The sequence below is a fragment of the Agelaius phoeniceus genome, chromosome 3, assembly GCF_051311805.1.
Source record: "Agelaius phoeniceus isolate bAgePho1 chromosome 3, bAgePho1.hap1, whole genome shotgun sequence".
NCBI classification, from domain to species: domain Eukaryota; kingdom Metazoa; phylum Chordata; class Aves; order Passeriformes; family Icteridae; genus Agelaius; species Agelaius phoeniceus.
Window position 1 is genome coordinate 27,076,451 of NC_135267.1, and position 14,016 is coordinate 27,090,466.

The following is a 14,016-nucleotide window of genomic DNA, read 5'->3' on the forward strand; positions in this document are numbered from 1 at the left end:
TCCTATCGCCTTCTGTAAGCACTTTTCAACCCATTTTAGGAGTGAATTTGTTTTCATCTCAGATTTGGAATACAATCTTGATCAGTTAAGGAGAGAGAAGACTTATGGAATATGTTGGATGGCAGACATGGGGAACAAATAATTAATCTATAGTCTAGTCCCAGACAGGACTATGAGTGTAACCTCAGGTGTTTCACTAAAATATCTCAAAAAGCAGTTTGCCATACAAGCCAGCAGCTGACTTGGTACTTAACAATGGAGCAGTCAGCCATAAAGGATGCAATCATACACCTGCTGGCTCCAGTGTGTGTGTGCTTTGCTTTTGCAGTGGAAGGAGGAGGAAACAACAGATCCCTACTGATTTCCCCATGCTACTCATGAATCTTATTTTCACAATTTTTTAACTGTATTTCGTCCTTAAATGCCTAAACAAAAAGATCTCATAAAATTTTCAACTTAGCTATCAGAGAGACAGATATAGTAGTTGAAATCCTGTCCCTGCTGACAAAGCAAAACTTGACCCAAAATACAGATTTCAGATATTTTTCTTAGCTCAGGAAAAATCGATCTTGCCTGCAATTTCTCTTTTTATTTTATTTTATTTTACACAGATTTTTAGCTAGTTTTTTAAACTTCATTATTTATGTAAGCTCCTAATGACAAAATAACCAAATATTTGTTTGTGGGCTTTTTAATTGTTTGATAAATATATATTACTTCACCCAATATGTCCAACAGAAAAACCTAATTGTCAAGTAGAAAGAACAGCCTGAGAGATTAATGTAATTTTATCTGTGAGACAAATTCTAGGTTGGAAAGCTAGATTTGCCTTTGCTTTGAACCACTGTAATATGCAGCAGTAGATTATGATACGTCATTGAGTGAGGGCTGACTTAAAGTAATGTTTGGTGTATTCTCCGTCCTATAAAACACTCTCCAGGTCAATAACACATATCAGTTTTACTAAAATCAGAGAATGAGATGGTTCTGTCTATTTAGTCCAGAAGAAAAGGAAAAACATTGTGGTTTTGGAGGTGGAGACAGGGAGATATTATCTTGCATTCATTGTGACTGCAAGGCACAAGCTTATCACTACAGTGACAACAGTAAAGGAGAAACAGGTCAGGATATCAGACCTTCAAGACTGTGAAATATGTTGAGAGACAAAGCACCAGAATGATGGTGGCACAAGAACTCATATCTGCAGGAAAAAATATGCTGTGATTTAAACCCTGTGTTTAATGCTGCTGTGGACAAGCAGAAACAATGGCATGAGAACTCCATTTCTCCATTTATCTCCATTTCAATAGTGGAAATATTAGAATAAAAAAGCAGCTAGAGGTAGCAAAGCCCAGTTATGGCTCAGATTTTAGATAACTTTCAGAATTTATATGCTGGATAAGAAATGTTCATTCATTATAGACTCTCTTCTCACAGCTATTTCTATCTCCATTGCTGGCTATTGCTCACTATTTGGTTTATTTCTCCTAGGGATTATTTTAATAAAAAAAGGTATTTCTTGAATTTTTTAAAACTAAAGAAATAAAAGAATAAGAATATTTTCATCAAAAATATTTATTTTTGAATGAAAAATATTTTCATAAAAATAACCAGATATTTATCTTGATAACCATATTTCACCAATATTTATCTTGATGGCCACAGTCTCTGGCAAAAATTAGTTATGCTCTCTAGCTATCCTTAGAATTTCAAATCTGATGTAACATCTGATTGTATAATTTGTCTCTGAAAGATATGCTCTTTACTCCATAGAAATTGTCCAGAGAAAACCCAGAATCATTTGCTAATGAATGTCTCATATTTTATTTATATTCTCCACACAAAAAGTACTGCTAAGTTAAAATTGTGGTTAAAAGAAATTCCTAGAAATGTTGGAACATTTTAATTCTGGAGTTCTAGGTGAAAATAAGAAAAGATAAAAAAGAGAATCAAGATGTGCTTTCTCTTACAAAGACAAAATTAAGGCCAGAATCTCCCTTTCTAACATAGCACAGAACACCTCCAAAAACTGCCACTGATCTTTAGTGGCGTTCTTGCCTCAGAATGAACTCAGCTAACACAGTTTATCCCCCTGGCATTAAGGTAGCAGCAAGAAGAATACAAATTGTGTCAGCAGGTGCTATTCACCCCCTCTTTAGAAAGATGCTAGTTAGGATTTGTCCATGAGCAACAATATTTTGATTTCTTCTTTGCTGGCCCAGGTTAGGAGTACTGAGACCTTTTCCTCTCTGTCTCACAGGGATCTGGGGAACACACCTGACAAGGCATAAGAATTTTGCTGGCCTTCCACAGTGACCCGTGACCTTTTATGTTTGAAAAAGATACATACTCCCCTCTTATGCTGTCCAAGTTTTCTTAAATAACCTTTGCTTTCTACATTTTTTCTCCTTCTTCAAGGATAAAAATACATCTTCTGAAATAAAAATATAGCTTTCCCGAATTTGGGCATAATAGACATTTTTCAACCGTGGACTGAGATATTTTATGTCTCAAATAAATGATTACTGATTATTTTGCAGCTGGGTTGCTATACTAGCTTTTAACTTTATGACTGTTTATTTGCTTATAACTAAACAAAAAAAAATGCTTAGAGGACATCTGAAATTCCATTTCCCCATATCTGTAATGTTTTAATTCAGCAGGTGTTTGTTAAATTATTTCAAATTATATAGAAAAAATATATATCTTGTTCAACACTCTTTAACAATTCTGCATTTTCCATGGTTGAAGAGCAAAAATAGTTTTCTTATGGTAAAGGAATTGCAATAGCTATGAAATCAAATCCTGCTGTGCTTTCCACAGTTATTTGGGTTTTATTTTTCTTAGAAGAGATGAAGAACAATAATTTCTTAAAATAACATTGATATAATAGCTATACTTAAAAATTAAGCTTACACATTCAAATATTGAAAATCCTATTATTTTATTTGATATTTAAACATTCTGTCCATTTAAATATTTTTCTTTATTCTTTTTTAATTAAAAAAAGAGTATTCTCCTTTTTCTCTCTAAATAGAAAACTTTAATATCCAAATGAATGCAAATCCCTTTCTCTCACTTAACAGCAATGAAAATTAGGAGGAATTGCAACAATGTCAAGTAAAACAGCTGTTGGGGAAGGCTAAAGCATAAAGTGATTGAGCACTTCATAAAACTATAGTTGCCATGATAGATAATACATTGCATGACATTAGGTCAAAGAAAAACCTAGAAAAACATTTACAAAAGGTAATCAAATAATACCTGGTCAATTAATAATTGGCTTTATAGAAACATTTGAATACATAAGACTGTCTTCTTCCTATGCCAAATAATTTTTAATAAAAAAGTCCTTCCTCTCATCTTACGTATTCTTTTGAAAAACCTAGACTGAAATGCAAGAATAGTGCCACAGGGAAATTGCATCTCAGGTTCTCATAATTAGCCTTTTTCTAACCAATAGACCACATTCTTCTAGAAGACTAAGTCTCCAGTGATGCACCATGTTCATCCTTTAAGAAGTAAAATACAATACATAGTAGGCAGCTCCAGGCCAGAGAGATTATCCCATAAATAGCTATATAGATCTAGAATTGATTGTATCTTTAGTTATAAATGGCAGTTGAGAGAGAAGTAATGAAAATGAAAGACAATTAATGTTCCCTACGTTAAAGATTTTCAGAGATCTTCTGGAGCAACACATACACATTATGGACTAAAATGAGCTACCAAAGTTAAAATGTTCAGTCCTTCAGAGGTGCTGACACTTGTTATTCCTATTGGCCTGAGCAGGAAATTTGAGCCTATAGCACCTTTGAGCATCACATAGGTTTTATTTAAATGGTTACTTTTTAGGCACTCAAATCTGAAAAAAATAAAAGGCTGTTTAAGTGTAATCTTATGAAAATATGTGACTTTCAGCACTTTGGATTCACATCTTAGAAGCAAGTCTGTACTTAGAAAAGTAATGCAGACTCTCCCCACATCAGTCTGAAGTGAAAGTTCCATAATAAACATAGAACTTACTACAAGTGGATTTGCAGAAAAAGAAGTGCAAAGTAATGCCAGAATATCACTAGTGCATAAGTAAGCATTCTTTGTACATGAATCAATCATTTATAGAAAGAGGATATAAATAAATGATGTTTGAGCTTTCTTTCAAATACTTAGATTTCTTTATATGATACATTTTAGAACATTTCACAGCATCTAAAATATATAAAAATAAATATCTACAATATGTACAAAGTATGATACAATCCAATCTTTAAAAAGAATTGTAAAGACATGTTCTTTAGCTCATACTGAGGTAAGTAGGTTTCTGTAAGACTGAGAAAAAAGAGGATAGGCAGTTATTTTGAAGGAACCCCTTTGTCCAGTTGTAGTCTGTACCACATGTAAAAGCATGTGACACTCTGTGGCAGTTGTAGTGTATTGAGCCAAAGTCATCCTTGCTGTAACTCCATCGAAGTGAGTTTAGTTATGCTAGGGACAAATTTATCCCACTCTGCATTCTCTGGTTTGACAGTGTCTTCTGCAGAAACCCTCATGGCTTCATCTATGTTTGAAGTCATGTTCATCCCGGGTATGTGGAGATGCAGCTCTGCTGACTTCAATGGGCTGAGCATAGCTGGGATATCTGTAGATAAAATAAAGATTTTAAATAATTTCACTGCTTGTATCAGGTGGCTGGCTAACTGACTCTCTGATTATCTCTCTCTGAACACTATGCAGGTGATTATCTATTAATAAAATGGTCTTCCAGAAAATGTTTCAAATTGCATTTGAAAATTTGAAGTGAAAGCTTCCTGACTGAAGACTAAGGGCATTTCTGATGCATAAATCTTGATTTTTTAACTTTTCAACATTTTCATGTGTTCTACTTATTAATATTTACTATTTAGTAAATTGCCCTGTGGTTCCTTATCCAGATGTCTTTCTGACCAGCAGAGCACCACAGCTTCCTCTTTATAAGTCAGTCATGGAATCATTGATGGTTTGGGTTTGAAGAGACATTTAAAGACCATCTAGTCTAACTTCCCTGCCATGAGCAGAGGACAGAGAGAAGAGAATAAATGAGAAACAAAGGGTAAAACATAATTTATAGCCACACTGTCATATGAGTTTCATATTTGTAACTTTGCTTGTGCTGTACATAAAGGAATGGCAGTACTACTGAATTCAGGTGAAAAACCCCATTCTTTCTACATTAAATGAAAAGTGGCTTCCCAGCTGTTCCTGAACACATGCAATAGCTTACCATGAAAAAGAACAAAAAATTTTGGAAAATAAATTAATATGAATTTCTTTATCCAAAGAAAATATTTGTATAAAATATCACTGCTTTGCTCCCGAGCTATCTGCAACACGACTTGAAAGAAATGTGAGAAATTTTCTTCCCTCATTATATAATCAAAGTTATGGCATATTCTCTAAAATATTTATTTTAATTTTCTTTTCTTGCAGTCAGTTCTTAATTTTAAACACCCTTCTCTCTTTGTGCTCAGATCCCAATATTGATGGATGCAGAATTAGAATTTACTTCTATGGGATCAAAAGGCATAGGGACCAGTATACTAACAGTGGGTAATAGATGCAGTACCATTTGATGGAATTGTGTTTATGTTGGTCAATACAACGTGTTCTGAGAGTTTTGAAACGTTATCAAAATTGCTGATCTGGGTGGTCAAGGATTTCCGACTCTCTGTACTGGCACGACCTCTGTTGAACCGTTCGTCATGGTGGCTGCGAATGCCAAAGATGCAACAGGAAAATGCTGCTTTAAATTCTTCTCTAAATTTCCCTGTCAACCACAAAAATGACTCATGAAAAAAATGGTACTATAAATTGCATTTCATCAAACTTCATATATTCGGATATAAAGGAGTTATCTAAAGCAAAATTAACGTGAACCACCCAGATGCTCTTCTAATGCAAAAGCAGAAAATCACAGTTTAATCATCTTGGAGGAAGACAGAAAAAAAGACAACCTTTCTAAGAAGACATGTGAGGTGTGATGTGAAGACAGAATTATTCTTGGCTAGACAGAATGGACAAACTAGAATGATTAACGAAACCACCTCATAGATAGTCTGTTGATTATTTACGTATGTAACAAAAAAATAATTGAGCAAATATAGGCTTGAATGATTGAATCCTTACTTGATATGTGAAATGAGAGAGCATGGCTAATTTGTGTTTTATCATTAATAGATTTTAGAAGAAGATTCACAATTTTGACAATCCCATGCTTTTGGGGCTCAGAGAAAATTGTTCAGATCATTCTCATATTACACACCACAAAAAAAACTACAGTGGGCCAATATATAGTGAGGATCAATAGAGTTTTGCCTCCCTGTATTTAGCTGCAATACTACCAGGTCAGTTCCTCATTCTGCTCTCCAAGCCAAATGACACAAATACAAACAATGAGAAATCTATAATAGTAAGTAAACAGCATCCTGGCTTGTTTTTGAATTTGACCCTACTTGGCACAGTCTGGCCATGCAGATACTGTTAAAGACTCACAGCCTCCAAATCCCAATACTTGGATATAACACGCCAGCTGGGGACAGCCCCTGGACTGTGCTACCTGCCAGAGAGCATCCAGGAGTGTTTAGAGAAATGGTAATTGTTTCAGATCAAAGTCATGCCAGGAACTTCTCTGCCACATTAATGTCATACTCTAGCTTTTGGACTCAGGCCCTGGCACACTCCAGGTTACTTTTTGGTAGAGAGCCTGAGGGTAATGGAATACTTCAGGTAACTTCTTCTAGGAAGAGGATCAAGCTCCCACTGGAGGAGCTGAGCTGAAGTTACACGGTCATTAATTTTTGCTATGGTTCATTACATTCAAATTATACATTAAACTTGAATTCTAGGTAACAGTAACTTACCACTGAGGAAGTTATAAATAATAGGATTGGCGGCACTGTTTGCGTATACAAGCCAGTGTGAGAATGTGAACCAGGCATATACAGTTTCTCTGTCATCAGCATGATTAAACATCCCCAAAACCCTACAGAAAGAGAAAAGCAAACCTGAAAGATGGCAAAATTAGAATTCATTTAAAAAGATTTTACAACTTGTAGCCTGATATTATCTCTGATGACCTATTTGCAGTACCACAAAAAGGCTGATTCAGCAGTGCTTTCTTACTTGAGAAAAGAAATCCTCTCCCCAGCCCTTAGCCTCCTATCTTGGTGGTTTGGCACAACTGAGACTTTACCATGGTGAAGATGCACAAGTTTTCTGCCAAGTAACTAAAGTCATCTGGTGTCAGATAAGCCAAGAAAAGACAGGAAAAGTTGCTTTTGATGCACTTATGTCACTGATCTTCCTGGCTCTAGGCCCACTCTCCAAGCCACTCTCCAAATATCTCTGGAATTGAAAAGGCACTGAACTGGCCCCAAACCTGAGGCTACTGTAGCAGTTTCTGCCCTCCAGAGAAATCTGCATTTCCCAGACTCCTTATGCATTACTTCTGACATTCACATGAAAATCTAACCCTGGGCCTACTCTGCTATTGTTGTTGATGTAGCCTGCGTATTTCCTCTGTTTCATGCTCTAGGTGGCATGAACCATCTTCTGGAAATCGTTTTCTCTCTAAATTTTCTACTTGAGAATGAAAAGTATTTAAATTAGGCCTCAGGGAAGGGCCAGAATTGAGTAGGATGTATGTAAACCTTGAAACTATCCCTTAAAAACTAAAATGTTCCAATAGCACTCCAATTAAAAAAGCACTAATAACACGCTCATTTTTTCTAGGATATTCAAATCTTATGCTATGTGCCATTATTTATTGGTATTCCAGAGGACTCATGAGGTGTAACTTTACCAAAGCCTCAGTCTGTCAGGCACTGTACAAAAACCAAGAGTGTACACAATCATATCCGAAATGCACAGAGAGAAAAAGATAAGAAGTTCAAATACAGCTTCATAGGACCAATGGAAGGGTTAGTCTAAGGTCTCAAAACTGTACATGAGTAGCTTAGGTTTGAACTCAGCATTTCACAGTCCTTGGAGCCAAGCCACAACATTGCACTCTGCTGCTAACCTTCAGCTGCTGCTTTAGGTGATTGCACTTCCATGGGGGCATTTACAGCAAACAAGCTGCAATCCCACATAAATGATCAGGTTTAATGAGGAGATAGGTTAGATCATTTTCATGAGGAAGATCTTGTTAATAAAAGTTCCACAATCTGGCCTCTAGTTTAAGTACTATATGTTATATATATACATATATATGTTATATATATTATTTTCTTGCAATGCTATGCTTATTTTCCACTTCTTTATCATGCAATAAGTAAGCTTATCCTTCAAAAGTATCTGTCAGAATAAAAGGAATAATTTAACAGAGAATTCTGGTTTTAGACAGAAAGCTTTACCAAGTGTTTATATTTGGAGATAAACTTTACCTTTTCAAGACATTAAGGATGCTAATTGGTAGGTAGCAAAGTGCAAAAACCAGAAGGACGACCATTAGCATACGTGCTGTTTTCCTTCTTGCACGAATCTGTTTTATTTCAGCTGCCACAGCACTAATCTTTGACTTTGTTGATTGTCCCAGCCCTCGGGGCTGTGCTGAAGGCTGCTGAGGCTTCCATTTCTTCTGAACAACAGAAGAAGTTCCTGGGATCTAAGGCAAACAAAATAAGGGGCATTTTGAAAAACATTTTAAAAAACCAATTTTGTCTGCAGATATAACAAGACAAATAGACACCTTGACATACACAGTGTAAGCTCACAGGGATAAAAAGGATTTTTAAATTAATTTAATTCATGTAGCTGCAGGACAAACTGAATTTCAGACACACAAGAGGGACTGCATAAAAAATTGTATTTTATACACAGATATCAACTGATGTCCTCAAGTTTTCTTTACTTCCCACATACCTTGCCTTGCCTGCGTCTTCAGACTATCAACATAACCAGCCCTATTGCTGCAGTTATGTTGCTTTAAAGTTCTACATTAAATGTTTTGTTGTATAGCAGAGTAGTTTTCCCCATTAATATGCTGCTAATATAAGATACCAAACAGTTTTTCAGTACTGGAAAACACGGATTTAAAGCCTGCATAGCTTTAGGTGCCATAAAACTTCCATACATGCAACCCATATGACAGTGAAGTAGCTAAAGAAATAATCACAGCTGAAGTGTGGATCTCTCTGCAAAGTTCTTCTAAACTGAGGGAAATCATGGAAAAGTGCCAAGACACAGGAAGAATTAGATTAGTCAAAGACATGCAATGAGTTGCATGTAGGACCGTGCTATTAAAAAAAAAGGTTTTTTGTTTTCTGTGCCCTCACATAAGACAAGCCAAGTAAAACCATTTTGCTTCAGTTCTTCTAAATTACTTCCTGCCTGCAGCAAAATGTGAAAGACTGTAGATGTCAAGGAGTTTCTCAGAGAACTCTATTACAATTACATTTATAATATTTTCAATGTCATACAGTGTGAAAACTTTTTGGCTAGAAATACAGTTTTATTTCTGTGTAGTACAACTGTGTGTAGGGTGACTAATCTCATGAGAAATATTTCAACTTCAAAAGTATCTGAAAAATTCACATTGTCTATTGTAACTTTTTTTTTTTTTAACTAGGGCTTATCCAGACAAACTGACAAGAAAATTATGAAAATTTAGTACTTATTTAAGAAAGATAAAAGTAAGATAAAAAGCATGCACATTCAGAATTGTTTAAGAAAACCTACTATGTTGTGGTTTTGTGGGGTTGGGTGGGGGTTTTTTTGTTGGTTTTTGTTTTGGTCTATTTATTTATTTGTTGGCTGGGGTGGGAGTTGTGTGTGAATATCTTCAGACAACCCCTTAGTTCAGCATTCATGAACACACCAAACATGATTTACAACTATTGGAACATTTTGGCAAAGTTGCCATGTAATGAGCAGAATATCCATTAAGCAAAACTGGGGATAAATTCTAACATTTAGTTTTTACTAATGTATCCATGGATTTAAAACAACTCAGCCCCTTGTACTTCTACTGTGGAGTCCCACTCACACAGCTGAAATCAGCAATTCCCAGCTTGATAATTGCACCTCAGTACTATTGCAAGGGATTTGCCCTACTTGGCTGTGGGGTGTAGCAGAGAAGTGATAGAATGAAAGGAAATTGTCTCAGGTTAAGCCAGGGGAGGTTTAGATTGGATATAAGGAAAAATTTCTTCACAGAAAGGGTAGTCAAGCCTTGGAACAGGCTGCCAGACAAGTGGTTAACTCACCACTCCTGGAGATATTTAAAAGACAAGCAGAGGTGGCACTTTGGGACAGGGTTTAGTGGGGAACTTGGCAGTGTTATGGTTGTTATGGTTGAATTCAATGGTTGTTATGGTTGAATTTAATGTCCTTAAGGGCCTTTTTCAAGATAAATGTTTCTATGATCCTGTGATTCTTTATGTACAAATATACACAAATGTACACATGGGAGCATAACGCATATATTTGCTTGTTAGTAATTAATCAGTCAGAGAGATAATTTTGAAGCATTTGTGTAATTCCAACATTTTATGAAAAGCCTATTAGCTGTGAATATACAAGTACTAAAATTTAGAGTTTTACTTTCTTATGCACCTTTTTCTCTACCCCCTCAGATAGTTATCAAGGGGTTTACAACCAAAGAAAATTTCTCAAATGTAGTATCAACTTGCAAAGATTGGGAGGGTACATTTCAACTACTAAAAAGAAAATGGATAAAATTCCTAATTATTAATTCAAATGTGCTTTAGTGATAATGCATTCAGACATGAGGAAATTGAAATGTACTAGGAACTTGATATTACAAATTATGTATCAACATTTTCATCATATTCAGTTCATTCAGTTCTGTTTGTACAGAAGCCATTTTTAATCAACTTAAAATCCACACAAGAACATAGACTTCTAAATTACTACCTTCTTACTAATAATTAAAATTAATTACTCAAAATTTATAGTATTTTTTGCATGATTGTACTTGTCGTTATAAAAGTGAGTCATTAATTCAAAGGTCTGCTTGATTTATACAATCAGAAATTTTAAGAGCTATTACACAAAGTATGGCAATGATAACTTGTAATTCAGTCTTGTCTTTTTCATTTGAAAATTTGCATGCACAACACATTACATTTAAAAAAATAACCTTTAGAAAAAATATAGGGCATAGAAAGCATCTACTGTTAGTTGTTTTTTCTATCATGTACATCTGAAAGGCTCATTGTACCTTGCAATAAGATCACCATATTTAACTGAATTTCTGGTAAACAGCATGATTCTTTATTGAAACTGTTACCAAAGAACACATTTAGAGCACTTCATTAATTTGTGCTACATGACTGATTACAGCACACCTGCTGCACCTAGAAAAGGGCCTGATGCCTGCAGCCAAGTCATAGCTGATAATAGATATGCAGTGGTTTTAATTTCACTTACTGCAGCCTCGTATACATAGTGCTATCATCTAGGCCAGGCAGAGAGACAGCTGTAATTTGGCACCACTGATAGCACTAAGCCTGTAGTAGAATTTCTCTTTTTGTCACTGAAAAACAAAGGATCATCCTAACCTTGCCAGCATGAAAGATGAATAGGAAGAAGAAACCTGAAGAACAAATAGACCAGCTAAAACTACTGGGGAGTGGAGGTGGGGGAGCCCAAAAAAAAGGTTGGTTTTCAGTCATTCAACTTCTGCTCTGCATCTGAGCCAGCAATTTCAACTACGTGTAGGTTAAGAACAACTGCTTTGCATTAACTTAGTTAATGCAGAGTTTGAGAGGCTAGGCAGATTGTAAAGAAGAGAAGGTTGAGAAGGATTATGGTGATAAAGTCATTGGGTGATACAGGACAGATTCAGCAAGGCAGAGCATATTAGAACTACGTTTAGACTGGACTTAAAACTAAGCAAGAAATCCTTTGCTCTGGAAAAGAGTCCCCTCAAACTGTAAAGGTTAAATTTAATCTCCAAGCCATCTTGTTATTTAATCTTATCAACCTAAGAAATTAAAAGCAAAAATAATAATTTAAAGCTGACAAGCAGGATAAACAGCAATTCTGTTTTAACCTAATCTGATTAGAAGTGACGAAAATTGCTCTTATGACTTATGGACGATATCAAAAAGCCTTAAAGTGGATTTGGTATTTTCTGTATATGAGTTACTTGTGAGAGATATATTCTGTCAGTATAAGATTTGATTTTTAATTTTATGCATATTTAGAAATACAAAGCCTATTTGTGATTTCTCTGATGAATCATTATGAACTGCATGAAAAATGTTCCTGATGGGGCAGGTATTATCCAGTGCCCAGTACAGCCTCAGAATTGAATGGTATCAAACATGCTGGTGAGAGAGAAGTGATTCATGCCCATATGTTGATGGAAATATGAACTATGTTAGAGCCACTTGAGATGGAATATCTTGCATTATTTCTTCAACAGGATGAGTATTTTGTCCTTTTCAGAATGACAGGGCAGCTGGTGGTGGACTACAGCTATAGATAAATCCTAGACAAAGCAGAAGACATCAGAGAGCACCACAGACAGGTGCATGATAAATTACAGTTCACACACACAAAATAATTTTTTTAAAGATTCCTGAAAAAAACATACATCATTTTGCCACTTAAATTCAAATGTTCTTTGTTTGTTTGTCTGCTTGATGGTTTTTTTATTTTGTTTAGTGTTCTTGTTTTCTTTCCTGTATTTTTTATTTGAATCTTGAAAAAAAAATATGTTTACACTAGCAATTGTGTCAATTATTTTTATACCAATTCACATCAAATGTTGTTGGTAACAGCCAGCTTCACATCAGGAAATTCCAGTCTCCCAGTACTGATAGCTGGACCTTCTAGTTTAAATTTTGTTCAGATTGGACCTGCCATCAACCTGAGTAAGGAAAATAATAATAAAACTAACAAAATGAGAAGGTCAATCTTAAATTTTGACTGCTACAAGAGATTTTAGCAGTATAAATAACGTCATCTAAGGTATTTTGGCAAGCATTTCAGATACAATCAGTACATTCAAGTGAGAGAGATTTTCCTTCTACCTATAATCAATTTTTCTGATGCCTTTTGCTTTCTTTCTCTCTAAGAGAAAGCCCTTCACAGACACATGAAACTGTTTACTTTGGCTGCCTTCATTTTTCATGACATCTCAATGCCTCTCCAAGGTGGCTGTATACCTGCATGGATGGAAAAATCAAATTCCTAAGCGACAAAATGGAGTTTATAAAGGGAGAGGTTGTACCTGGGAATCTGCACAAAAAAGAGCAATTAAACAGAGGCAGTGCTTAGTGACTTACCTGGCGACACCACAGCTTCCGGAATATCTGCAAATAGGCCAACACCATAAGACACAGTGGTGCCATGTATGTCACCAGAAAAAAGCATGTGTGATACATTTTGGGGTAAACCTCAGCTGGAAAGAGAATTCAAATAGGAAAGGTGCATTTACATATACATACATTTCAAAATCACCTTAAGAAAAATTATTCATATAGATATGCATGTATTTTTCAACATAACAGGAAGATGTACCAAATAATATTATGGTCAAGATTGGTTTTTTAATCTCTTCTAGATACATTCTATCAGAAACATGCTTTTTATCTCAAGGATCTCCTATATCACATTACAGATTCCTTATCATATTATTACTTTAGGTATGGAGTGTCAAGTTTTACTTTTTGTTAAAACAGTGATGGATTAATTTTGTTATCTAAAAATGAAATATTGACTAGAAGTGAAAAATTTTTCTATCTAAAAATATGTAAATAATCATCCAACCTACCTCATCCTTGACATATTGAAAGCTTGTCTGTCATTAGTTTTAATTCTGCAAAGGCTACTACGTATCCCTGAGTAAACTGCACAATCCCTCACCTACAAAGACTGCAACTGCAAACTACAGCACACTGATGGGAGGGGAGACACACATTCCATAAATCACTCGTTGGTGGCAGAATATATCTGATTAAGATGCAGTAATTAATTATTATGATTAAATTTTAAAAATAGAATCAGTAC

The 14,016-nt window shown here is 35.2% G+C and overlaps 1 protein-coding gene across 2 annotated transcripts in view; it reads right to left on the reverse strand.

The window, feature by feature from the left end:
* Positions 1-1,555: 1,555 nt before the first annotated feature.
* Positions 1,556-14,016, reverse strand: part of HCRTR2 (hypocretin receptor 2) — a 34,901-nt gene continuing 22,440 nt past the window's right edge. Inside the window, exons 4-8 of one of the 2 annotated variants that reach the window (XM_054630096.2) lie at positions 13,293-13,408; positions 8,421-8,641; positions 6,897-7,018; positions 5,603-5,803; positions 1,556-4,639 (exon numbers count right to left, since the gene is read on the reverse strand). In XM_054630096.2, the coding sequence (XP_054486071.1) occupies positions 4,446-4,639; positions 5,603-5,803; positions 6,897-7,018; positions 8,421-8,641; positions 13,293-13,408 (854 nt within the window). In that variant the 3' untranslated portion in view covers positions 1,556-4,445. Of the gene's footprint in view, positions 4,640-5,581; positions 5,804-6,896; positions 7,019-8,420; positions 8,642-13,292; positions 13,409-14,016 lie in introns of both variants that reach the window. The other variant, XM_077174958.1, reaches the window with a different exon arrangement.